The sequence below is a fragment of the Nesoenas mayeri genome, assembly GCF_963082525.1.
Source record: "Nesoenas mayeri genome assembly, chromosome: 10".
NCBI classification, from domain to species: Eukaryota; Metazoa; Chordata; class Aves; order Columbiformes; family Columbidae; genus Nesoenas; species Nesoenas mayeri.
The window spans coordinates 6,949,393-6,973,732 of record NC_137560.1 but is presented as its reverse complement, the minus strand read 5'-3'; the positions used below and the strand labels follow the sequence as shown (position 1 = coordinate 6,973,732).

At 43.9% G+C, this 24,340-nt stretch overlaps 1 protein-coding gene across 1 annotated transcript; it reads left to right on the top strand.

The window, feature by feature from the left end:
- The first annotated feature begins 118 nt into the window (after positions 1-118).
- On the top strand, positions 119-24,340 carry RHOA (ras homolog family member A). The gene is made up of 5 exons (XM_080350508.1): positions 119-266; positions 18,287-18,444; positions 20,808-20,928; positions 21,959-22,089; positions 23,061-24,340. The coding sequence occupies exons 2-5, from the start codon at positions 18,289-18,291 to the stop codon at positions 23,232-23,234; spliced, it is 582 nt and encodes a 193-aa protein (XP_080206634.1). The 5' UTR covers positions 119-266; positions 18,287-18,288; the 3' UTR covers positions 23,235-24,340.

Sequence of the window (24,340 nt, the reverse complement as noted above, 5' to 3'; positions counted from 1 at the left end):
AAATAGCACCCGGGCTTTTATAGCGCCGCTTCCCGGCAGCCCCCGCGCCCGGCCGCGCCGATTGGCCATCGGGCAGGCGGGGGCGCGCGCGCGCGCGGTCCGGAGGCGGGCGGGGCCGGGAGGGGCCGGGCTGAGGAGCGCAGCGCCGCGTCGCGCCGGGCCGGTGAGCGCGCACGCCCCCGCCCCGCCCGTTTCCGTTCGCCGCTGCTCGAGCTCGGGCCTGTGGAGCAGGAAGCGGCGGGAGCGAGACCCAGCGCAGGCCGCAGGTACCGGGAGGGGCTCTCCGCTGCCCGGGGTGGGGGAATGCACGTCTCACCGGCTCTCCCCCTCCCCCCTTTTCTCGGCGCCGCCATCGCTGCTGCCGCCGGGTGGGGCCCGCCCGCCCCCGCCGGGAACCCGCGCCGCGGCCTGCCGGCGGGGGCGGACGGGCCGGGCCGGGCCTTTCGCCGCCGCGTCCGGGCGGCATCGCGCGCACAAAAGGGGAGGGCGTATGCGGCGGCACGGCCACCCCCCTGAGAGCCCCCAAGTTTCCGGGGCCGCTAACGGGGCCTTTTCCGGGCGGCGGGAGCGGGGAGGGGGGGGCCGGGTGCGCTGGGGCGCGGCCCCGGGGGCTCCCCGGCTGGAACCGCCCGCGCCTCGCCTGGCCCTCGGCGCCTGGGCCGCGGCGGGGACCCCGCTCCCGCCAGCTCCGCCGTGGGCGGTGCGGAGGCGGTGCTGCCCCCCTCTCCTCCCCCACTGTGGGGTGTGACACGAGTGGGTACCGGGCGGTGGGGGTGACCCGGCTGACTGGCAGCTTGTTGTGGTGACGTCACCCCGGCGCGCGGGAGGCGCCGCCACGCCGGAGCGCGGGGCCGGGGGTGAGCGGGGCCTCGGCCGCGCCTCGCGCGTGGGGCACGCGGGGCTCCGCGCGTGTCCCGCCAGCTGCGCGGGGCCGGGCCGAGCCCGCAGCTCCTGCGGAAGCGCTTCCCGGGGCTTGCTGGCGGTTAAACCTTCAGCTGGGCCAGAAAAAGCCTTTTGGAGTAGAACTACAAACTTTTAATTTTGGTGGGTTTTTTGGTTTGGTTTTGTTAGGGATTTTTTCTTACGGCAGCCGAAGCCGGTGCAGCCTCAGCAGGCTGAGGGCACACAGGCAAGTGTGTAGCAAAGAGCTCAGTTTGGGGTTGAAATGAGCTGGTAGCGCATCTAGCTTCATGTGGCACAACAGCCTTACCTTAGACTGAAAATTGCCCAGCTTCAAATTATCTGCTACCTAAACCTTCTTTGCCAAGAAGCCCGTTCCTTCAGGGGCAACAGGAGCCTTGAGACCACTTCAGTTGTGTTTGGCTCTGAAATAGCCCCGCAAAACTCATTTTAGAGATTCACAGAGCTCAAGTTATTAGAGAGACTCGGGGAAAAGTATTGTCCCCAGCGAAATGATGCCATAGCTACTTTGATATCCCTTTAAGTCTGTCTCTGTGAGGTATCTGGAATGGGGGGGTTGTTTGTTTTTAGTTGCTGCCTCATATCCAGCTTTTGTTTCGCTCCCAGTACAGTTCACCTGTTTGTGGCAGGGAACCCTTCACAAGCAGCGCTTCCCACGTGCTCTTTCTGTATGTGATGCAGGATTGGGAGAAAACTAAATCCTAAGACCTTCCTAGGGAATGTTAGGTTTATTGTTGCCTTTTTTCCCCCCAGAGCTTAGGCTAGGTGACAATTCTGTTTGTATGATTTTTAAGACAGTGCATGTCTTCTAAAAACAAACTTTTATAACTCTCTTTTTATCTCAGAAATCTCAAAAATTAGTTTTACTTGTCCTAAATGTTGTTTGTGGCTCAAACTATTAGACTCTCCAATAGCCTTATGGGGGATTTTTTTTTTCAGTAGGGAAATATGAAGTGTCTCCCCCCCCAGAAAAGATTGTTCGTGAAAATTTTTCCTTTCTGTTGAAGGCTCTTTTAATGCATCTGTGTGTGCCCTCGTCCTGCCCTGTTCTGGCCTTACCCACATCTCCAGCTACACAACACTGGCATTTCTGTTTCAAATACGCAGACTAATTTTGGCTCTGATTTGGACCAAGGTTGCATGTTTAAAAAAAAAAAAAAAGTTGCCATTAGCCTTATTTCATTTTAATTAGTTCACTGGAATGCTTGACAGCATATTCAGCATAAATGCTTGACATAAATTAATTTTAATGGGTGATTTGTATCATTTAACACTAGAATATGTGTTTGGGGTTATTTTTTTTTAATAATTTCTCAACACATAAATGCACCTTCACACAAGGGGCAAAAGAAATGTAGGCAGAGAGCTAAGCTGAGCAACTATTATGTTATCCCTCGTAGTTCACCAAACTTACGCTCTGGCCGAGTGCCACAGCAACTGAGCGCCAGAGGCGGGGAGTTCTCTGAGCCAGGAATTGACAGTAAAAACATCCTAAATGATCTTAACCGCCACCAGGATGCAGGACTAGCGATGGCTCTTCAGATAAGCAAATTCCAAATAAAAACAAATTGATAGTTAGGGGCTTGGAAATATCATTGTCCTTATGCATTTTTAAATCGTAACTTGTGTTTTTCCTACTTTTTACACTTCATCTTTTTCCCCTCAATGTATTAATGTTGCCCCAAGTCCTGTTGGCTTGTCCTTATGCCATCTCTGCTCTCCACTCAGCCCTAGAAATTTCCAACCTTGACTACTACCTTCTCGCTAGCCTATGGATCTTCTCATTGAGTCTCTCTGTAATATTTTATTCCCTGCTGCTCTGATATCATTAGGTTCTTTCCAAGCTTCTACTCAGACACTTTTACACTGAATTGTAATCTATCTTACGTGTTATTCCACATCCTTTCAAGCTCTCATGTACCGTTCTGTTCTCTTACAACTTGTCTTCAAATGCAGTTCAGCTAATGGGGAGGAAAAGTTTAATCAGTGAGTGTGAGGAAGTCAGTATGTCGATAAAGGTGAGCCAGCATGCCCTTTAAATCTGAAATTGATTCATGGTGAGTCTGTCCTAGTAGACAAGTAATAAGGGTGAAACACCATAATACAGAACAGTGCTGCATGAAGTAGATGCACCTGATGGCAGCTCCCCTTCTGCCGCAGAGATACAGCTGTGCAAACGTGCACACCTGGATGCACCATGAAAATCCTCTGCTGCTTGTGTATTGGTGGGATTCCTCTCCTGCCACAGGGGATGTTATAAATAGCTAGGCAGCTGAGTAGCAAGCAGTAGTTCCCTATTACTTTTGGGATCATCTTAAAAATAAGCACAAATATCCCCAAAGACTGTCTTCAGTATGCTTGTTATCATTGCTTTAAGCCATTTTACACCACTGTTGGGTGTCCAGGTGCCTTCTAGCCTTGATATGATCTCTGTTCTCACCTCATTCTGATCTGTGAACAAAAGCATAATTGGGGTTGGTAGAGCAGCTCTGATGTGTCAGGACATCCTCTCTTCTATCCTTTTCCTATCACGATATTTTCACTTGAGAAGGGCGCTTGGGACAGTAAAAGAACTAAGATATCCATAGGCAACCTTTTAGTTACAATCTTTGCTATCCACTGTTGCATACACACAACTAACAGCAAGTCCTTTCTAAGTGAATCACCTAATTAAACTAATCAGAACAAGGTTCACTGTCCTTCTCTGACCGGTCTTCATGACCAAGGTCCCTGGTAGAACGAATGGATGGAGAGTCACTAGTATACCAAGCAAAACTGGGCTCTGTGCCCACGGGCTTTTTTTTACCTCGAGCTCTGACAGTTTGGGGGTTTTCATTTGTTGTTGTTTTTATTCAGAAAAAGGGCTTCATTCAGTCTCTTTGCTCAGTTAATTAGCAGTGCTTTGCAACAATAGGTAGTTCTGACTCCCCTGACCATGTACTAACTGATCGAACTGTCGCATTTGGAGCAGATCTCTAGGTGTGGATGTGGACAAAGTGATTCCTCATCCTCGCAGCTTTAAAGAAGGTTGTCTTTGCCTGCATCACTAGTTTGAAAAAACTCGCAGCTCTCCAAGTACAAGTTACCTCTGTTTGCATTCTTCGCTAATGTTTCATTTTTCTTATACTCTACACCTGGAGGCTCTTTGTTCTTCACCTTCACCCTCTGTTCAGTTGAAGTTGTGCGAGATAAGAAGATCCTCTTACAATAGGATCTTGACTTCGTCCTGACAAAGTGAATTGGCTGTTTTTTTGAACCTCAGTCCAAAAGCTGTTTGGAAAGGCTGGGTTCCATGTAAACCACAGCAGAACTAGGCTTCTGTGCTTGAAATTGAAAATGTTGTTGGGAAGATTTTAAATTATACTGTGGAATGTTGACAGATGAGAATGAGCATGTCGTTTGGGATAAAGAAAGTATTAGAAATAAGAACACAGCCTTCAGAAAGTTCAAGTCATGAAGTTGACCAGAAAAGTAAATAGGAACGTGAACTCTAGCAAGTCAAATGAAAAATATAAGGAACTGCCAGAAAGGCTCTGAGCAACATCATACTAATAGCAAAAAACATTTCTTTTCCAAGCAGGAAGGTTGTTGGAGTCTAGAAGGCCAATAGACGATGAAGAAGGGAAAGAAATATTTGATGATGGAGCCATCAGTAGAAAGTTAAATGACTTATGTGCATTCCTGTTTACTGTGGAGGAGTCCAAAGAGGTTCCTATGCCAGAAATTCTCTTTATAGGGAACAGGACTCATTGGACAATCTGTCTCTGCTTGAAGTGTCAGCAAATAAGTTTTTAGAGCAAAATGATAAATATAGTTGCAAAATGCCAAGGCCAGATGGTGCTTGCCGAAGTGTTCCAAAGGAAGCTCGGGGATGAAATGACTGAATTATTAATTATGCTGTGTAACTTTTTACTTAATACCTTGAAGCCGGGGAAGTAGAAGATGGCTTGCAAGGCAGCAGTTCAGCAGGATATTACAGAGTTCAGCGCCCTTCTTAAAAACACATTTTTAAAAAAAAAAAAAGGAAAGTAAACAGATGGACCGACAATTTAAGGTGGGAGAAAGTCAACATGGCTTTTGCGAAGGAAACAGTGCTGATTAAATCTACTGAAGTTTTTGAATGACTTGGCAAGCACAGAGAAGGGAAGTTTGGGACAAGAGAAGAATAGGGATCTGTGCTGCACCTCTGCTGTTCAGTGTACTCACAAATGGTCTGGTGAGAAAGGCATTGAGTAGTAAGGGAAGAAAAGACAAGGGCTGACTAGGGAGAATTGCATCTTAGCCTTCTGAGACCGAATGACAGGCAGTGAAATGTCGAATGAAATTTGTGCCAAATAAATACAAGGCGGGGGGGTGGGGGGGCGGGGCGCATGTATCTTAGCCTTTTTTTAATGCAATGATGGGGTAAAAGTTAATTATTGCCACTTAGGAGGAATAGCTTGTCATAATTCTGTGAAAATGTGAGTTTAATGTTCAACAGTGATCATATGAGCGCAGGTGAGGGGCTTTGGGGAAAGGAATAAAGAAGAAAACAGGGGATAGCATCATGGCGCTCAGTTCTTAGCACAATGATTGCCATGGGTTTGTGTGAAGGAAGATGGCCTTGAGATACAGTGCAACTGGAAAAGCAAAGAAGAGGCTGAGAAGAATGATCGGGGTAAGGAATGAATTCCATAGAAGGGATGCTTAAAAAGATTTGAACCCTCCAGCTTGGCAGAGACATGACTGAGCCCAGTCTGATCTAGATCAGCACCAGTGGTGCCTCTCCTGCAGTCTGTACAGATACCGCAGACTGCACACCGCAAATTGTTTTGAATGAAAATGGTTTACATGGCTTCAGAATCCAATAGATGAAATCACAGGAGAAAATGCTGTCAAACTGACTGTTGAGCACAAAGAGAAAAAAACCTGAGAATACCCCCAAGCTGGAAACTGAGAAAGTAAACTTGCAGGGGTATCAATACATTTGCTGCTGCTTCTGCTCTATGTTTGTCATCTGAGAACCTTGCATGTGTCAGGCAGGGTGCTGGGCTTGATGGGTGTTCGATCTGAACCAGCGCAATCTCAACAGGTGTCTTGTGGTGGGAGAAGAGGAGGAACGCAGGTCAGAGCGCCAGCTCTGCGTACAGAAAGAGTTGGGTTTAGTTTCTCTTGTCCGTGTGTGCTTTTGCTGCCAGCTCTGGGGCACTGGTGGATGCCTAAAGACCGTGACCTCAGCCAAGCAGAACCTGCCTTGTTCAACGCGTGGTTGCCCGTGTCCTCTTTGACATGCTGGGGGTCTCTGGACAAAGGGGATTCCAAGAAATAATGTCACAAATGTCAAGTGTTTTGCAGGTTGCACAGGAGTGGAAATCCACTGATCTACTATAATTACCTCAATATTAAGCCCTAATCTCATTTTGCTCAAAGTAATCTTGGGACTCGGTATTGCATAAGATAAGTGCTCTCGTAAGTCATCGTACCTACAGATAACAAGGATCTAGCCAGCAGTGGCAAAGTAACAAGAATGTGAAGTGTGTGTGGAAGGATGGCAATGGCAGCCATGGGTCCTGGGGACAAAATAAAGCTTTCTGACCCCATAGTCCCAGCTTTGCCTTCAGCCTTGGAACAGGGACTTGTCATGGTAGATAGAGTAAGGCAGGGGAGAAGTGCTGTAATTAGACTTCTTTCCTGGGTTCTGAAATGGTATTAATTTACTAATTGTATAGAAAAAGGGAGGTGAACAGCATAGGGGTGAACTTTGCAGGTAGCTGAGAACAAAGAAAACTTGTAGTAGACCAGGAGGACCTTGCTAAGTTTGGAGTTTGCAAAACAGGATGCATTATGACAATGTTAAGACAGAGAGTTTTGCTTGCACATATTGCTGGTTTAGTTTCTAACAATTTTGGCGTAAACAGGCTTAAAAAAAAAAACATTTCAGGAACCTACTTTTGTGATATTTTTCCCCAATCAAGTGTTGAAAACAAACTAAATAACCTGACTTGGAAAGGAAATAGAGGCATCTGTTTTGTTTGCACTTAAAAAAAACAATGCAAGTAAGCCCTACAGATGAAATGGAGAAAAGTAAAAACTGGAAGTAGAAATATAAAACACAAAGTCAAAAGCACGAAGAGTAACTGGGAGAAAAAGGGAGCTCAAAGAGAAACTTATGGCAAAGAAATGATGAGCCTGAAGAGTTGAAATGTGTCACAAACAGTGAAGCCTTGCTGTGTGCCCTGCCATGAACCTGCCTCGTCCCCTGTGCCCTTGTCCTTGTTTTACCGACTGAACGCTCAGGCACCAGCTTTTCTCACCACTGCTTAGGATCTTAGAGAAGAGACTGTAGTTGTTTTCTTCCTTGGTTGTGTCTCTTCCAGATTGTCCTTTTTCCAGTTCTGCCATAGTTGTTCTTCATATGGATGCTGTGCTATAGTTAATTATCTGTGTTGCTCTGCTCTGAGTCACTTCCAGTTCCTTTGTAGCCTTTTGACATGGGGAGGATCACAACTGCACACAAGAGTCAAAAGATGTAGGTGTGCTTGGGCATTCCTGTGTCAGCTTAATGATTCCTGATTTGTTCATTTTTCCTAATTCTTAATACTGGAATTTTTAGTGTGACGTGTGATGATTTTTTTTTTATTATTTTTATTTTTAATAGCTCTTCAGAGTGTTGAGCTTGTATTTCAAAGGAATTAACTATATAACCCTGGAATAGCAGCAATCAGCTGCCAGTCCATCATTTCATATCAGAAGTTGAATCTGGTTTTTACCTCATATATCACTGCACATTTATCTATTTCAAATTTTATTGCTTAGCCACAGAGCCTGTTAAGGTTCTGAAATTTATCACAGTAAGCCCTTGCCTTTATTACCTGAACATCTTGGCATCACCAGTAAATTTTATTGTATTGCTATTTGTCCTCGCGGTTTTGGGTCATTTATGTATGTCAAGCTGTGCAGGTTCCACTGGTGATCTTATGTGAGAGCTGAGCATTTCTTTCTCTCTGGTTTCCTACCTTGCACAAGTTATTTATCTCTACACAGGGAACTTCTCTGTAATCAGGTATTTTGATTATCTCCTTAAATTAAAAAAAAAAATAAAATAAAGGAAAGATGGAATGGTGTTGCAGGCCTAATCTGGCCAGGCTTGGTAATTGACACCTCTGTTTTGATTCGTAACTCAGCTCTGAAGATCTCTGGCCTGAGAATGGAGGGGTTTTACATAATTTTTCCAGAAAGTTCTTTACATACTGCAGCAGTTTAAGGAATCTGAAAGAATGCTAATATGCAGTAATAATAAAGAGAAGTAGGACAACCTTAATGATTATAATCCCATCAGACTAAGGTATCAATCCCAGGTACAATAATGGAATAAGTAACAAAGTGTTCAGGAAAGAATTAAGGCAATGTCACTCAACCTGGACTGGGGGAAATAGAAACAATTAGTGTTAATTGTTTCAGTTTGGTTCTTAAGTACAGGTGTTCATCTTAGCCTTCAGCTGACACTTGATAGTAATTGCATGTCATTTTCAGTGAGAAACTAAGGCAATAGAAAATCAATATGGTTCATATTAAATTTAGTAGAAAGAGGACACTTTAAAAGGCAAGTGGAGACTGCAGTGCATCTGTGTCTAGCAAGAACATGAAGGAGTTAGCTCTTGGGCTGTATTTCTTACCAATCACCTGGAAGAAACACAAAATATCAGTATGAGGAGGCCAAATAAACAAGGAAGTGACAAATAAAGCCCCATCAGTAATGCAGAAAATGTAACTAACTGCTGGATCAAGAAGCACAGTAGGGGATTCTCTGTTATCACCTGTTAAAGTCAAGCTAGTCCCTGCTTGAGTCAGTGCAAAGAGTGAAAGGTGTACGGGGAATGGCCCAGCTGCTGCTTGTTTGCACTTGAAACGCAGCTCAGGGTGTGGTTCTCTGATACGGGCTGAGTGGGTCTAACAGCACACCCTTGTCAAAACGGGCGTCTCTGGGCTGCAGCAGCCCCGCTGCCCCTGGGGGATGGTGTGGGGTGGGAAGGTACATGGTGCTGTGCTGCCAGGCTTCCAAGGGCCCTCCTGGCTGAAGCACTGTGACACCCTACAGCTTTATTACTCCTTATGCTAAGAGCAGCCAGCTGACAGATCAGGCAGTCGCTGCTGTCGAAGGTGTGAAGGTATTTAAAAAAAAAACCCACCACCACCAAAAAACACTGCAACTCTATGGTAGGATGCTGCAGTCTGGAAGGTCTGTTACGTGAGCAGCAGAAAGAGAGTGAGAGACATAAATTGTTCACTCTCATTTTGTTCTCTCATTTGGGAGTTAGGAGGCAGTAAAAGAACCTTACAGGGACAATCCTGAATTTGAAGGAAGTGGCTTTATACACAATATGTAATTAGGCTGTGGGAACTCCCTTCAACAGGATATTGTGAGTGCTGGAAGTTTACATGGGTTCAAAGGGAGTCTGGGCAAGCTCATGGAAGAGAAATCTGAGGTTACCAAATTCATGGGCACCACATCTGACCTAAGAAGATCCTGAGCTGAAATGGTTGGAGACTGGAGGGCACGGAGGGCGAAGTTTCTCACTCTTTTTTCCACCTTTTTTCTGTAGGAATCCACTCCTAAGCTGGTCCTGAATGCCAGGCGCTGAGGTGGAGAGACCAAAGTCCCAAGCCCATGCACCCATTTTTATATGTGTGTAGGCCTGTAGTGAAGGATGGTCTGGGGGTCTTTATATGTAGGAAATATAAGTTTAGCTGCAGGGACAAGTTGGTTCCCTGGTCGGTGTTTGTGCTGGAGCTGCTTGCAGGACATAATGCTGGGTGTAGAGGGCTGCACAGCTCACAGCTTGGGTGTTAGAAGATAGTTTGTGTGTTCCTGGGAGAGTTTGATGGTGCTGAGGTGTTATTTCTGCAAAGCATGGGCAGGTGGGCTGTACAGCGAAAGCGCGCAAAGCAAAATGTTTTGCTCTTTCCTGTGGTGGTTAGAAATCAAGAAAATTTATCAGAATCAAAAGCAGTTTTCTTTGAGAGTCAGATAAATTGTATGTTGTCATACAAGATCTATCCTGAAGAGGAGAGCAAGGGCAAAGGCTGTAATTTGATAGGATGAATCCAGCTTTGAGGCTTCACATGATATCTCAGATTAGACGTTCTGTGTCCGCATGGCACACAACACGGATCTAGTACTGGCTGCCGATTCAGGTTTCCTCAAAAATTTTGCGCTTGGCAGGCTTTATGCTGGATGAGGTATCACCTGCCCCATCGCAGCCATCATAGAGGCAGGATAAACAACAGACTGTGTGCTAACTGAAATGCATTGTATGCGTATGCCTATTAAACACCAGTGTTGTACCTCTGGATAACTCTTTATGACTATATAAAATTCATCGGTCGTTAAGGGTTCACCGGGGCTGGCACTGAACCAATGTTGTTAAGACCTAATGCAGTTAAGCTGACCCTGCTCCGGGTTCTGGTGATGTGGTACAAAGAGGCTTGAGCTGGTTATTTGTGGAGTTAGCTGACACCTGATGAAGTTTATTGGCCAGGGTTGTAACACGGTTATAGTGCTCCCAATTTAAAACTGGCTCTGGAATTGCACGGCTATGCGTGCAAAGCACTTTTTGTGAACTAGTAAAACTTGCTGGGCTGGAGCCTAGTTAGCACGCAGTCTGAATAAGCTGCTGGCAGAAAGCTGAATGCTCTGCTCGCCCTGTCCAAGGACCTTCCTGAAGGACCTGTGTCCAGTATTTTAATCCTGTTGGATACTACACTGACCTTCTGTGTTATTTTTTCAGTTGTACCTCAGTCTTACAATAGATAATTTCTGTTTCGTCATGGATTACATTTAATGTGCAATGTCAGTAGCCTGCCCTGTGCTTTGCCAGTTTTGGAACTTTTTTCAAGTGTTAAATTTCATATGTAACCCTCCAAAAAAAAACCCCATCAGCTATCTTTTTCTTAGCAACTGCTCCCACATAGAACCATAGTTGGAAATAGGTCTATTCTGCAGTACTGTCAAACTGCTTTATGTGCTGGATGCTGTAAGGAATATAAATATAGTTGTTTCCCAAAGGCCTTGTTAGCAATGCTGTAAATAATGTGGCTTATCAGTTTATGAATGCATGTGTCCACAGGCAGATTTGCACAGAATTAAGTAAGTGTTATTGAAATAAGCTGTGCTTACTGTCTCCTTTATAGTGGTGACTGCATTCACGTTTTTAGTGTTTGTATTCCATTGGCTTGTAATTGAACTGTATTTGTACCCCAGTAATACTTGATTTCAAGTTGTATATGGTACCAAGTGAGCATGATTACTCTGGGCATGGAGTTCATGTGTCTTTATTTGCAGTGCAGCTGTACAGGTGGGTTCTATTCTGGATGTCTTTAGAAATAAAGACAATAAGTAAGTGGTCACTTGCTGCATGGTTTAGTGTGTGTAGTTCTTCCAGGACTTTTTAGGAACCTGTAACAGAAGCATAGGATGTATCTAACTCCTTCATGTGATTGACTGCAGTCCCGTGGTTGTTTGCTACCCATTTTGCAACTTCTGCAAGAGGTGAATTAGGGTCATAGTTTCCTTTACTTCACAACTGTTGCTATTTAAGAGCATAGCCCATCCTGTGTGGGTTATGTAGAAAAAAAAATAGCACATATGGGATTACGTATGCTCAGAGGAGCTGATTTAAAGTAACATGGATAGCATTTCAACAGCAAACTGCAAAATTTCTGACATTTGTTTGTACATACTTTCACTAATGAGAAGTGTAGTGGAGGGAAAAAAAGTACAGAATATATGGTTGCTGACATTTTCCATTGGTACTTCCATGAAGGAGAAGGTTTTGAGACATTCACCTCCTGTTGGCAAATAAGCAGCTGGGAGATGTGGGAACCGTGGCTTCTGCACTAGAGGAGGGTAGGTTGGAGCGGTTATGTCCTTCTGCTGTCCTCCTCCTGGCCTGTTCGCCTGCACCCTCCCCATTTTCTGCTCATGGTCTTTGGACCATTTCTCCCACCCAAATGCTCCAGTTTCCTCACTGTCTGTATGCAGCTGCCCTAAAAGCAGAGCTATTTGCTTTTTGGGCTGATCTGCTTTCTGCTCCAAACTGTTTTGGTGGTTCTCGGTTTTTATGCCAGACTTTGCTAAACAACCAGAAGAAAACTGTGGAGAAAGCCTGTTCATCCATGTCGTCTTCATCACTGGAGTCCTTGGGGAAACTCGTTCCTCCTCCCACTCAAGCTTGAACAAAAGTGAGCATATTTTAAGAATAACTGCAGATCCTGGTGCAGAGGCAGTTCTCCTCTGTGGTAGGTAGAGGGCAGGGCTTGACTGGTCAGGATGGGGGACGCTTGAGCAAAGCTTCATCTTCTGGTCCCTCAGCCTTGCTCTGGTTCCTCCCGCTGGCCCAGGGCAGGGGAAGTGCAGCATTTGAGAAGAGGAGCAGGCTGGGAGTGCTCAGCTGCAAACCCTGCGAGCACCGAGTGTAGAGGGGACAGGGGCAAAAGAGCCTCTACAAGGTTTCAAAACCCTCGCCAACATTTTGGTTTGAAGGACTTCAGCAAGATTAGGTGGGAGAGAATTTAAAAGATATTTCCCCCTCAGCATCAGAAACATCGTTAATGGTCCTGCTGAACTGTTTTTTCTGAGTTCTTGCTAACATATGCAGTCATGCAGATCTTTTTGGACAAAACTATGCATTATACAAGGTATCTGCTGGTATGGCATAGCAGGCAATAGAAATTTGCTAGTAGTTGACTGGTAATTGACATTAAGTCTAGTTGGGATGCCTATGTGATGGTAAAGGGCTGTTTCTCTCACTTTATTACTTTCTCCAGGATGAGATCCACAGGCAAACCTGGCATGTTTGTTACCAGCTTATCCAACTTCAGAATGTCAACAGTATGTCCATAGTTCTCACTCGTGCTGTGTGGCCTTGGGATTTGTAGGAGAGGAGGCACTGGAAATGTTCTTTGGAAAAATACGTAGCATGCTGAAGAGGCAATTCCATTGCAGTAAACAATACTTGGGGGGAATGCATTTAAAACATGGAAAAAAAATATTTTCCCTATTTATCATTCTTCTGGAGTATTTGCTAGATTCCCTTAACAAGCAAGGCTTTATGCTGCGTGAGTCTTGGAGCGTCACTGCACTTAGAAATAGCAGCCTCATGTAACAAGGATATTAGTGTGGCAGCTCTCAGCAAACAGGAGCTCCTTGTGTTGTAACCTCCTGTGATGTTATTGGGATTGAGTAAACGATGTCTAAAGCTCTTGTAATACCCGTGAAAGGCCCTGGCCTAGGTTGAGGAAATGTCATAATTGAATCTCTTCCATTCAGATGAGTCACTTGACTCATGTTGTGAGAGTTTCCACTTTGAATCTAGCAGACTAGCTGGTTTTAAGAAACCCGTAAATGCAAATGTGGGAGGAGTGGTTCATTTAAGAGTAGGAAAAACTGCAGATCTGTCATCTTGCTGCAGAAGACGGCACAGATTCCTCTAGACCAGCCATTGTCCATGTACAGTCCTAAAATGACATTTGGCCCTTTGAAGACAGCGGCGAGGTTGATGTGGTGCTGGTGAAAATACGTTTGACAGCCCTGCCCTAGAAGGTCACTGCAGCCATTCTGCTGCACTAATTGGGGTAGAATATTTCTTGCTCAATGTTCTGTGTGCATCGTCAGTGATGCTGTTCCAGCAGCTTTCGGGATTTATTGGTCTCTCCCTACTCTATGCATTGCATAAAAGGATGAATGTGTAATACATGTTCAGTTACAGTGAGGCAGTAGTACCTTGTATTTGGTCTATTTGTAATATCCTCTTAGGTAGTTCATATAGTTTGGCATTTTTTTAACCTCTGAATGTAGACACATACTCACTAGTGACAGGCTGTACTGCAGCAAATACTGACTTGCATGTAATGTGAGTACTGTACGTCTGAGTATTTGCCAGACCTGACGATCACTTACAGCTCCCCACTGGATAGGAATGTTTTTATTTTATCTAAAAATAATTTGATAAAAGATGCTGATCTGTACACTGAATTCTCTAAATTAGGAATTTATTATTGTAAATATGCTAATGCGTGGATTGCAGGAGGCTGTTGCTGTGGCCAGATATCTGCTAAAATTTGGAGACCACAGATGGGGGTTTGGGACATTGTAGCAGCACTAGGACAGTTTCTGTGTGCACGGAGGCCTCCAGCACTATGGAGATGAGTCTGTTGTAAGAAGAAAGCTGGTGCAGGCCCAGCAGCAGCATTCCACCCTTGAACATCCACATGTTGAACAGAACTGAAATATATTGTTCTGGCAGCAAATAAGGGTTCAACCTCATCAGCAGAGAAGAAACTTCAAGTACCGTGAAGCTGTAGAGTTTGTAATCACTAGTGTCCAGGAATGAGTGGCTGTGATGTTTGGTGACTTCTGAGGTTGATGGAGGGGTCTGTCCCATGATCAGACCTGGCATCCTGAGCCACCTCTGTCTACCCAGCATTTATAATCTGAGCTGTTTCTGAAAATCTGTTGAGGTCCATAAACAAAGGAACCTTGGCCTGTGCTACATGCCCAGGTTAATGCCTGAGGTGAGCGAAGCAAGAGCAGGTGCTAGGGCTTTGGAGACAAGTGAAGGCTCCAAGGATAACAGTGGTGATCTTTGCATCCTGAAATGAATTGTATACAACATATTTGCTCCAAGGACATTATGCAGAGGGAATTATTCACTGGTAATGCTCTGGAAGGTGAAACTAAAGTAAAAAAGGTGAGAGTGCCATAGGTCACCAAGAAAAGATAAGATAGCCGGGGCTTTCTGTGAGCATCTTGACAGGATGCTCTAGAAGCTGGTGATGGGGGAAGCTGAATTGCTTGATGTTCAATGTACTAGACAGAAGGGACCGTTCAGCAGGTTTGAGATGTCCTGGTGACCATCCTGCACGTCAGAGGCTGAGCAGAGGAGTCTCGGGGTGGGTGGTGAGCAGTGGGAAGGAGGCGGCTGAGCACACGCCGCTGATGGGCACCGCTCACAGAGCGCTCTGCACAGGGGTCCAGGTAACGTCAACAGAGCTCACGAAGGGTTCAGGCAAGGGACTTTTCTTAGGAAAGGGGTACTGAGATCAAGTAAAACTCTTGAAATAATTTTTTAGATATATAATTTTCAGGCTGTTGGGGGTTGGGGCTTGTTGTTTTGGTTTGTTTGGAGGGTTTTTTTGTTTGTTTGGGGGTTTTTTGTTTATTTTGGTTTTGTGTTTTGGTGTTAGAGGGGGGTGTCTGTTGTTTTTGTTGGTTTTAGGGAGAGATTTATAGAAATCATTATTTCAAATTATGATTTTTTTTTTACAGAATTGCAATTGTCTTGTAGACTTTAGGCATAAGTATGTAGAAGCCAAAGCATAAAATGAGATCCAATGGACAAGGAACACTTGAAAAAAAAAAATCTAGAGTGACAGAAGTATTTGGAGGAAGGTAAAGACAGAGTTGATCTGATAATCCACAGAAAAAGACAGTTATCCGTAGGTGATGCCGGAAAGGTCACCTGCCCTGGGTACTATTGCAGGTCGCACACGTGCTCAGCACGGGAGGGAGAGGAGGGAGGATCCTGAGGATGGACATGTTATCCCATTCCCACATCCACCTGCGTTGTGTCCAGTGGGGTTTCATCAATGACCTAGATAATTACTTGGGAATCGTGATTATTAGGCTGGCACCTGAGAAGGGCTGTGATTAAGCTGCAGGACAGCACTAGAACTTGGAGGTGGGAGAAAAGCATGACAGCAGAACATTCAGCTGTGCGAATAGAGAACAACTCACTGTGTAGCAGTCCTAATGAAAAGACCTGGGAGTTGCTGTGAGTTAAAAGTGGAATGTATCAACAATGTTGTCTTCTGGGAAGGTATGGGGGGGAAAGATGGACACTTCCAGTATGGTGTTTGAGCAGTAGTATATCCCGGAAGATCAATAAAATAATCCTTCAGCTCTAATTAATGTGGGTAAAGCCCTAAGTGAAATACTGGATTCAGCTTTTGGGCTCCATGCTGTGGTAAATTTGTGCCAATTGGACTGTGTCCAGCAGGGAACAACAGGAAGGTCTAGGAAATATGATTTACAGCGAAGGCTTAGACAAACTGGAATTGGTTGGCCTGAAGACTACATGAAGGCATATATTCTCAACGGCACTAGGGAAAGGGAATTCTCTCTTTCTCCTATGCCTGTGACAAACAGGATAAACAGTAGTGGGCTTACATTGCATCAAAGAAGGTTGAGGTTACATATTGGGGGTTATTTTCTCATAGTAAATATTGTGGAGCACAGGAGTAGATGGCTTCAGAGGTTTTGTAGGACTCAGCAACACAGGTTTTAAGGTCAGATTAGACAAAACTGAGAGTAGGTAGAACTTGTAAGTAGTTGATCTTGACTTGGTACAGAGGACAGATGATTTTCAGTTCTGCAAATATCAAATATTACCAGTGCTAGAAACTCTTCAAAACCATCTAAAACAAATGAAAGAATACCTTTTTAAAGCTTGGATCGTTTAAAACCTTCCACAGATGTAAAAATAACCCCCAGTCCCTAAGGTAAATAACTTGAGTGTGTGAACATATATATTTACAAGGTGAAAGAAGCTCATTTTAGAGATAGATTTGGATTACTTGAGCAGTTGTGTCTGACAAGCTCTGCAAGCCCTTGAGCCCTTCCTGCTTCATGTGCTGAAATGGTCCTTCTCTGTCTGCACCTGGAGCAGACGTACAGAACCTCTGTGACACCCACTGCTGCTTCACCACCTGATAGTGCTAAAGGTTGCTTTTAGGTGGTTAGCTTTACCTTTCTACTCAGAGAAGAAAAGAGGTGAAAAGGAGAAAACATTTTTGCAATGTCTTTTAATTCTCTTCTGTGCCTCTTTGTACCGTTTTGCCCTTGCCTTGTCAGCAGCCCTAGTCGTCCTCACAGAGCTTTGTACTGGGATTGTCATGGAAAAAGTTAACTCACAGGGGTGCTCCCCCGTGCTGTTTTGGTCATGCAATGGGAGGTATTATGGTGGCGTTGCTATTTGCTCCATTTCCAGGAAGCTCCATGTGATGACTAAGCGGCTTCCCCTGGAAACGCCTTCGTGTTCTAGAGAAGAAAGTAGTTACGGGTCTGTCCTCATTCCAGTCCTTGCAGCCAGATCCCTCCCTAAATCTCCGGCTCATTCCTACAATGGCTGCAAGTAAATGCCCAGGGAAAAGAAAGAACAGAGCAGGCGCATGTATAATGCTTTCCAAAGTACTCTCACAGCCCCAAAGTACTTTTACTGTGGGGATTTTCTAAGGCAGATGTGTTTTCTGCATTCTTTAACTCACGCAGGAAGTTTCTTCCATGTACTTGCCCAGTCTCCTTTAGGCCTGTATAAATTTATTGTGTCCACAACATCCTCTTGTTCCTAAGGCTCCTTGCCTTGAACCTCATTTGCTTAAACCTCATTTACTTGAAGCATTTTCTACTGTCTTTGTATCCCCCCCACCCCGCTCACATTTGTTTGTGGGAAGTGTTGATGAACAATCAGTCTCTATCTGTACTATTTGGGTTCACTTGTGACTTTGTAGAAGTTTGCAAAATAAATCCAACACAATCATCTTGTTCAGTCCCACCCTGACTCTAGACTTCTGTTAAACCTTTAGAAGCTTTTGTAACATCTTTTTGAGGTCAAAGCTGCACGTGAGCAAGCCATGAATTTGTATAGTCCTGGTACAAATCAATATGTTGAACAGCACAGGTCTGTGGAGCATCAGGGTGGTGTCTCCCTCTATGTCCCCCTTTGCTTACTGTAAGCTGATAGCAGGCAAAACAACCTGATAACAGCGATGTCTGGGAAAGCGGGGTGCGTACTTCCAAAACCCTTTGCAGTATGGTGGCTGTAACCTGAGGAACAGACTGGTTGCCTTGAGTTCCTTCCGTGGGTGCTCTGAAGGGGCAGCGGCTCCTCAGCTTATGGCACTTTGTCATTAAGACAATTCGGTGTGACAGGAAAACGTTACTGCCCTGCATTTCATATTCGATTATCTACAAGACACTTTTCAGAAGGTGCTCTAGGGCAGTGCTGCTTGCTCACTCACAGCCTCTGGACATTCCCATCTGAACCTTTAGAATGCGTAAGGAAATGCCAGACCAGGCTGGGCTCCTCTCCTTTCTGTTATTTTTGCACCCAGTAGCCCAGTGGTGTGTTGACTATTCTAGAGAATGTTTTTCTAAAAAAGAATGGGAATTTCAACTCGCGTGATTCCAAACACCTGTCTGTGTCTCTAATGGACATGTAGGCTCAATTTAAAAGTGCTTATTAACTGGAAACTTAGTGCTCGTTAATTATTGGCATCTCAGTGAAAAGCTGCAGTGGAAGAATTAATAAGTCGTTGTTTTGTTTTTCAGATATGGCAGCCATTCGAAAAAAGCTGGTTATAGTGGGTGATGGTGCCTGTGGAAAGACCTGTCTGCTGATTGTATTTAGCAAAGACCAGTTCCCTGAAGTGTATGTTCCCACCGTCTTTGAAAATTATGTAGCAGATATTGAAGTGGATGGAAAGCAGGTATGTGTACATTTCTGGAACAGTCAAAATGAACTTGCATTTATTCAGAATAGCATGGAGATCTCTACACTTCTTTAATAAGTGATTAGTACACATGCTTAGTGCTTATGTTGTAAATACATTTCTAAGTATTAAGCATTTTCCTGTGGAACAAATATTAGCCTTGCTACGACCTGCTTGTATCCAGTGTCCGTTTAACATCCTATTTCTAACCTTAGACAAATTGAAATACTAAAGCAGCCGAGCATACCCACAGCTCCCTGAGCTTTATTCATAGTTTATACTTCAGTAAATCATTAAAATATTTCATTTTAGTTTAAAATATTTTGAAAATCAGTTTTCAATCCATGTGACCCCAGCTCCTTTTGTTTGCCAAACCACAAACTTGCCAAACCAGCGAGCACACTGGACCCCTGCTCCAAGGGGCAGTTTTCAGCAGGCTGCTGTCTGAACGCTGGCTGGGTTGCCTTCTGCATTTATGTCATGCAAGGTAATAGGTGACATGTAAAAATTGTCACTTTCGGGGATACTCTGGGAGCACAGAAAGCAGAAAGCTCCTGCCTTGAAAGCTCAGCTATTTGAGCTCGCTGCCTCGCCTCTTGCTGCGACATGCGCCTTTGCACTGGGTTCAGGTGCAGCCAGAACATCTTTCAGTCAGTTCTAGTTCAGATGCAATGGCAGATGGATTGAAACTGTTCAGTTTTGATCCTGATTTGAACAAAAACTTTTTGAGCTGGTTTTGGGCTTTATGTTAAATTTGATTTCCTACTGTTACAGGCATGGGTTGTTTGTGGGTTTAGTCATGGTAGTTCATGCTATTCTAGTCTAAAAAGATCTTTTGGTTCCCTTATATGAATGGGTTAAAAAAAAAAAGGATTTTAGATTAATATTGGAACATACTTTCCCCCCAGGTGATAGTTTCTGCAATTTCTATATTGTATCTTAGACTCTGAGGACTATTGGTTAAAATATGCATGATATCAATTCCCCTCTCTTATTATCTAGTCAAACTTATCATTCCCTTCTGCCTAAATCTCTGCATCTCTAAATGGGTTGAACAGAGTTGTGCCCTATCAGCTACGTGCAGCTGGCATCTAAATAAAAATTTTATGAGCAGCTTGAGCAATGCATTTTCTGTTGTGGAAATAAAAGGTGCATTTTTTTGTAACTAGATAACATACCTTATCTAAGCACTTTTTCTTCTGAAGACCTGGTTACAAAAGTTGATAGGAGAGCGGTGCTTCAGACCGTGCTGTTTGACAGCCACTTCCCTCTGTCGTCCCAGAAGAGCATTGCCAGAAATGTTCAGAAGCCTCATGAAGACAAAACGGTGATGGTACGAGATGTAGTTTTTTTAGATAGAGCCACAGGAGCTGATTTCAGCACCCAGACATCACTGTACAAAATATGAACATTTGCTACCGAATTTGCATTTGCAAATGAGAATGCAGAAGTGACTCTGAGAGAAGCTAAGGTTTTGTACCTTTGCAATATAACCAGACGGTTGCATCGCACATTCAGGCTCACATTTGGGTTCTAGTTCTGCCTGCCTGTCTTTATCTGAGCTGCTGCTGAGTTTTTTTCCCTGAAACTTTTGAACATAAGAGCTTAAACAAGAAGGAACCCATGCTGTTGCAAAGGCAGATGCATCAGAGAATCTCAAGCAAGAGTATACCTTAGGAGCTTGATTATAGTTTTAAAATTTCCTAGTTTAAATGTTGGCTATTCCTTCTACAGTGCTACACAATCCTATTAGGGTGTTCTCCCCTAGCTCCACTCTAAGTAGAAATATTGAGAATGTTAGCTGCTTTACTCAGTTCTTGGTAAGAAGCTGCTTTACACACATCAGGTTTATTTCAAAGCAAATTGCAAGTGTAAATTTCTGCTGTGATGGGGCTTCAATGAACTTGTGCACACGTAGGTACAGTCTTGACATTTCTCAATCACTACAGGTTCCAGACGTAAACCAATTGAAAATATGAATAGTCCTAAAAAGCATATACTTAGAGTCCATTTTCACTGAAAACGGGCATTTCTTGAATGCTTATCAGAGAAATTCCCAGCCCTTTGGAGCCAGTTCCCTTCGATTCTTCTGTCTTGCTTTTCTGCTGATGGCTTTTATGTCCTTTCAGAGAACTGACACTGGTCATGGGTATAAATAAAAGCCCCATAAGGTGCAGTAAATTAGTTTTTTTGAGTTATTGCAGGTAAAGTTTCTCATAGTTCTCCTGTCAAAGTGGCTTGTTCTGTAGTCTCCTCCTTTTGAGTGCTGTTGACTGAGATATTTTACCCACTTCTCTTGGGTTACTAGCTTCAAAACTTCCCTGGTGATCTGGCTAACTGCCTTGATCTTTCTTCTGCAGGTTGAGTTGGCTTTGTGGGATACAGCAGGACAAGAAGACTACGATCGACTTAGACCGCTTTCTTATCCAGATACCGATGTTATACTTATGTGTTTTTCAATTGATAGCCCTGATAGTTTAGGTAAGCAGAGCGTTAACTGAATTGTAACTATGTGTCGCTATATTCTCATTGGAAATTGTGCTGTAAAATATATTTTTGTGTGCTGTAATGGCTGCCAGCATTCCTAGTTTCAAAATTCACACCCCAAGCGAGCGGGAAGGCTCTGGCTGCGCTCTGCTGTGTCTGGGTGCAGCCACAGAACTGCTGTTTCGACTGTAGTGCAAAAGCTGGCTTCGAAATGCTTGCCTAAGTTGTTATTTCAGGCAAGAAAACAATACCATGATAGCTAATGTCTCTTCAAAAGCGGAATGGAATTTTGTGAAGAAAAGCGGTTATGTAGCCTGCAGGTACATCCACTGCTGAATCTCAGGTGTCTGAGAGCTGCTGAAGGCAAAGCCAAATGTTTTGGACTGTTCAGCACTTCCTGCTATATAGAATTTATCAAGGTTTTGCTTTCAAAAGCCCTCAAGTTTTCTTGTGTACAAGTGTGGATTAATTTGCTGCATATAGGGAGAAATGGCAAATCTGCAAGTGACTTACACAAAGTCTTTGTTTCTGCGCATTTGTAATTAGTGCGTAGAGCAGCATTTCCACTGCAGTTAATAGGAGAGTTCGGAGTAGTTGTTTGATGTTGCGTTTTTATAAGGAAGAAGTGACATAAAAACTTGCGCTTCAGGGTTACACTTCGGGGTTGTGCCCATCTTCAGTTTCGGAGAGAAAGAAAATGTTTCTCTTGAGGCAAAATATTCTGTAACGCTCTACTTAGAATTCTGCATGCTGTTCTGATGCTGACCCTAGTCAAGTAGCTACTGAGAGATGTAGAGAAGCCAAGGGTTTAGGCGTCCTTCAACCTTAAAATCACCATAGGCAGGCTTGACTTTTTTGGTAATACCAGAACAGGTCTATTTGCTTCCCAAATTAAAAGTAGAAAAAAGGCATCGGTGTGGATTAGCAAGTTAAAACCACTCAGGCAGCAGGTAAAAGCTATAAAATAATTCTCTCCGCAGCAGTGGGTTTTGGTACAGTCATACTTGTATTGATTGTTTTTCAGAAAACATCCCAGAGAAGTGGACCCCGGAGGTGAAGCATTTCTGCCCCAATGTGCCTATCATCTTGGTAGGAAACAAGAAGGACCTGAGGAATGACGAGCACACAAGACGAGAGCTGGCCAAAATGAAGCAGGCAAGTTCCTTTCTGATAGTTGCACAATGAATGAAAAAGGTGTAGTGGTTGTAGAGCATTAAATGAGTGGCCGCAGCTGCCTATGGGCTGCATAATGAACACTTCCCCGTGACAGAAACCAGAAAGTATATGTTAGCTTTAATCAGGTGTTTATTTTTTCATATTTAGAGATTTAATTTTTAGAAAAAGGCACTTTCAACAATGAACATGGCTTTATGGGGTTCCTAGCAGTCAGCTGCTCTCCATGCTGGAGAGCCGGATCCCTGGGGTAGAAAGGAATCCAGTAGCAGCCATCAACACATCAAGTGCACGCACACTTGCGTTGTTCTTTGTTCTGTATATTCAGGATATGAAATGAAACCATTTAATGGGTAAATGTTTTGAGGTAATAACCACAGGTGCTGCAGCTTGTTCCTGAGCCTGTCACTATGTTTCATAGTCCAATTGTGTCTGAAACCCCCTGCTTGGGTATGAGACTGCAAATACTCTGCTCTGTCCTGGAATTATTGTTCCTGTTGCATAATATTTGTTGTAAACAAAGACTGAGGCGTTAGTTTTGGGATTTGTTCATAGGCTTTTGTTACAATTGTGGCAAAGAGTTGCATAAACGTTTCCTCAGAAATAAACAATTTGCTCAAGTTTCAAAGAGTCTTGCAGCTTTCAAGCTCAGAGGTGTTAGAAAACCAATCGTGCCCTCAAGCTTTGGCGCAGCACGCAACTCTGTGTCCTGTCTGTGTAATCCAGTGCCTGCTGCACCTGGAGAAAATAAGCAAATTTCATTTTAAACCTGCTGTTATTATTTACAGGATCACTCTCAGGGGAGCAATTAATTATTAACTAACCAATTACTTAGGCGCATTTAATCCAGAAATGCCTCTGCCTTCGTTGGGAAGCTGGGTGGGAAGGGGAGGGCGGGTGTGCGTTGCTGTGGCTTTGGATCGCGCTCACCTGTGGCTTTTGTGCTGTTGCAGGAGCCCGTCAAACCCGAAGAAGGAAGAGATATGGCAAACCGCATTGGTGCATTTGGGTATATGGAGTGTTCAGCAAAGACCAAAGACGGTGTGAGGGAGGTTTTTGAAATGGCCACTAGAGCTGCTTTGCAAGCCCGGCGTGGCAAGAAAAAGTCCGGGTGCCTTCTCTTATAAAATGTGGCCAGAGGAAGATGGCCAAAGCAGCACCCTGCACTTGAGTAATTTTGAAGTGCTGTTTATTAATCTTAGTGTATGATTACTGGCCTTTTTCATTATCTATAATTTACTTAAGAGATTTAAAAATCGAGTCATCTTGCTACCAGTATTTAGAAGCCAACCATGATTTTTATAACAATCTGCATCAAATTCATCTGTGCACCCAAGGTTAACCTCAACATTCCTCTAACAAACCTTTTCTGCACTCACAGGATATGCCAGGCGCTAATTGAAGACAATTCTCTATCTCGTTTCTTCTCTCTAGAAAGAGAAAAAGCTGTCAACACAGAGGATTGCTCTGTAACTACTTTATAACTAACGTCCTATTCTAATTGAGTACAACAGTTACATGGCTGTATGTGGAATCAAGTGTAGCTTCAGTGCTATCACATTTAGGAAGATCTGATTTTCATGGCTCAGTGGTGTAAAACATTAGTTTGAAAATGTGATCACTCTGAAATGACCAAGTCCCATTCAGCTAAGGAAAAGTGAGGGTTCTGTGGTTTCATGTTAGTTACCTTTTAGTTACTGTGTAATTAGTGCCAGTTTAAATGTATGTTACCAAAAATAAATCTATTTACCCCAGCTTAGATGTAGTATTTTTTGTATAATTGGATTTCCTAATACTGTTACTTGTAACCTCTGCGTTAAGGTGTTCTGGGTTTTTTAAGAAACTGTATTTGAAAATAAAGTCCGATGGAAAGCAGCTGATCCTCTTCCCCGTTCGTTTGTGTCTGACCCATTTGAATCACTTGAGTGGTCTGCACACCCAGGAAGAGTTTTTCCGTGATGTGCCGTAGGGATGAGAACAGACAGCCTGCTCACACTCAAAGCTTCTGAACTGTTCAGTTGCCTTAAGTTCATTGCTGGACCCAGTTTCAAAACAAAAAACAAAAAACAAAAAAAAAAAAAGAAAGAAACTTTTTGTGTAAGTTTGGTTACCATGTAGTGATCAGACTCCTAACCTGTGAACTTCTTGCTGTTCTGCAGCCAACTAAACTCTTTCTGTATTTTCATTTTTCCAACAACTAATAGAATAAAGGCAGTTTTCTAAGCTCCCTGTA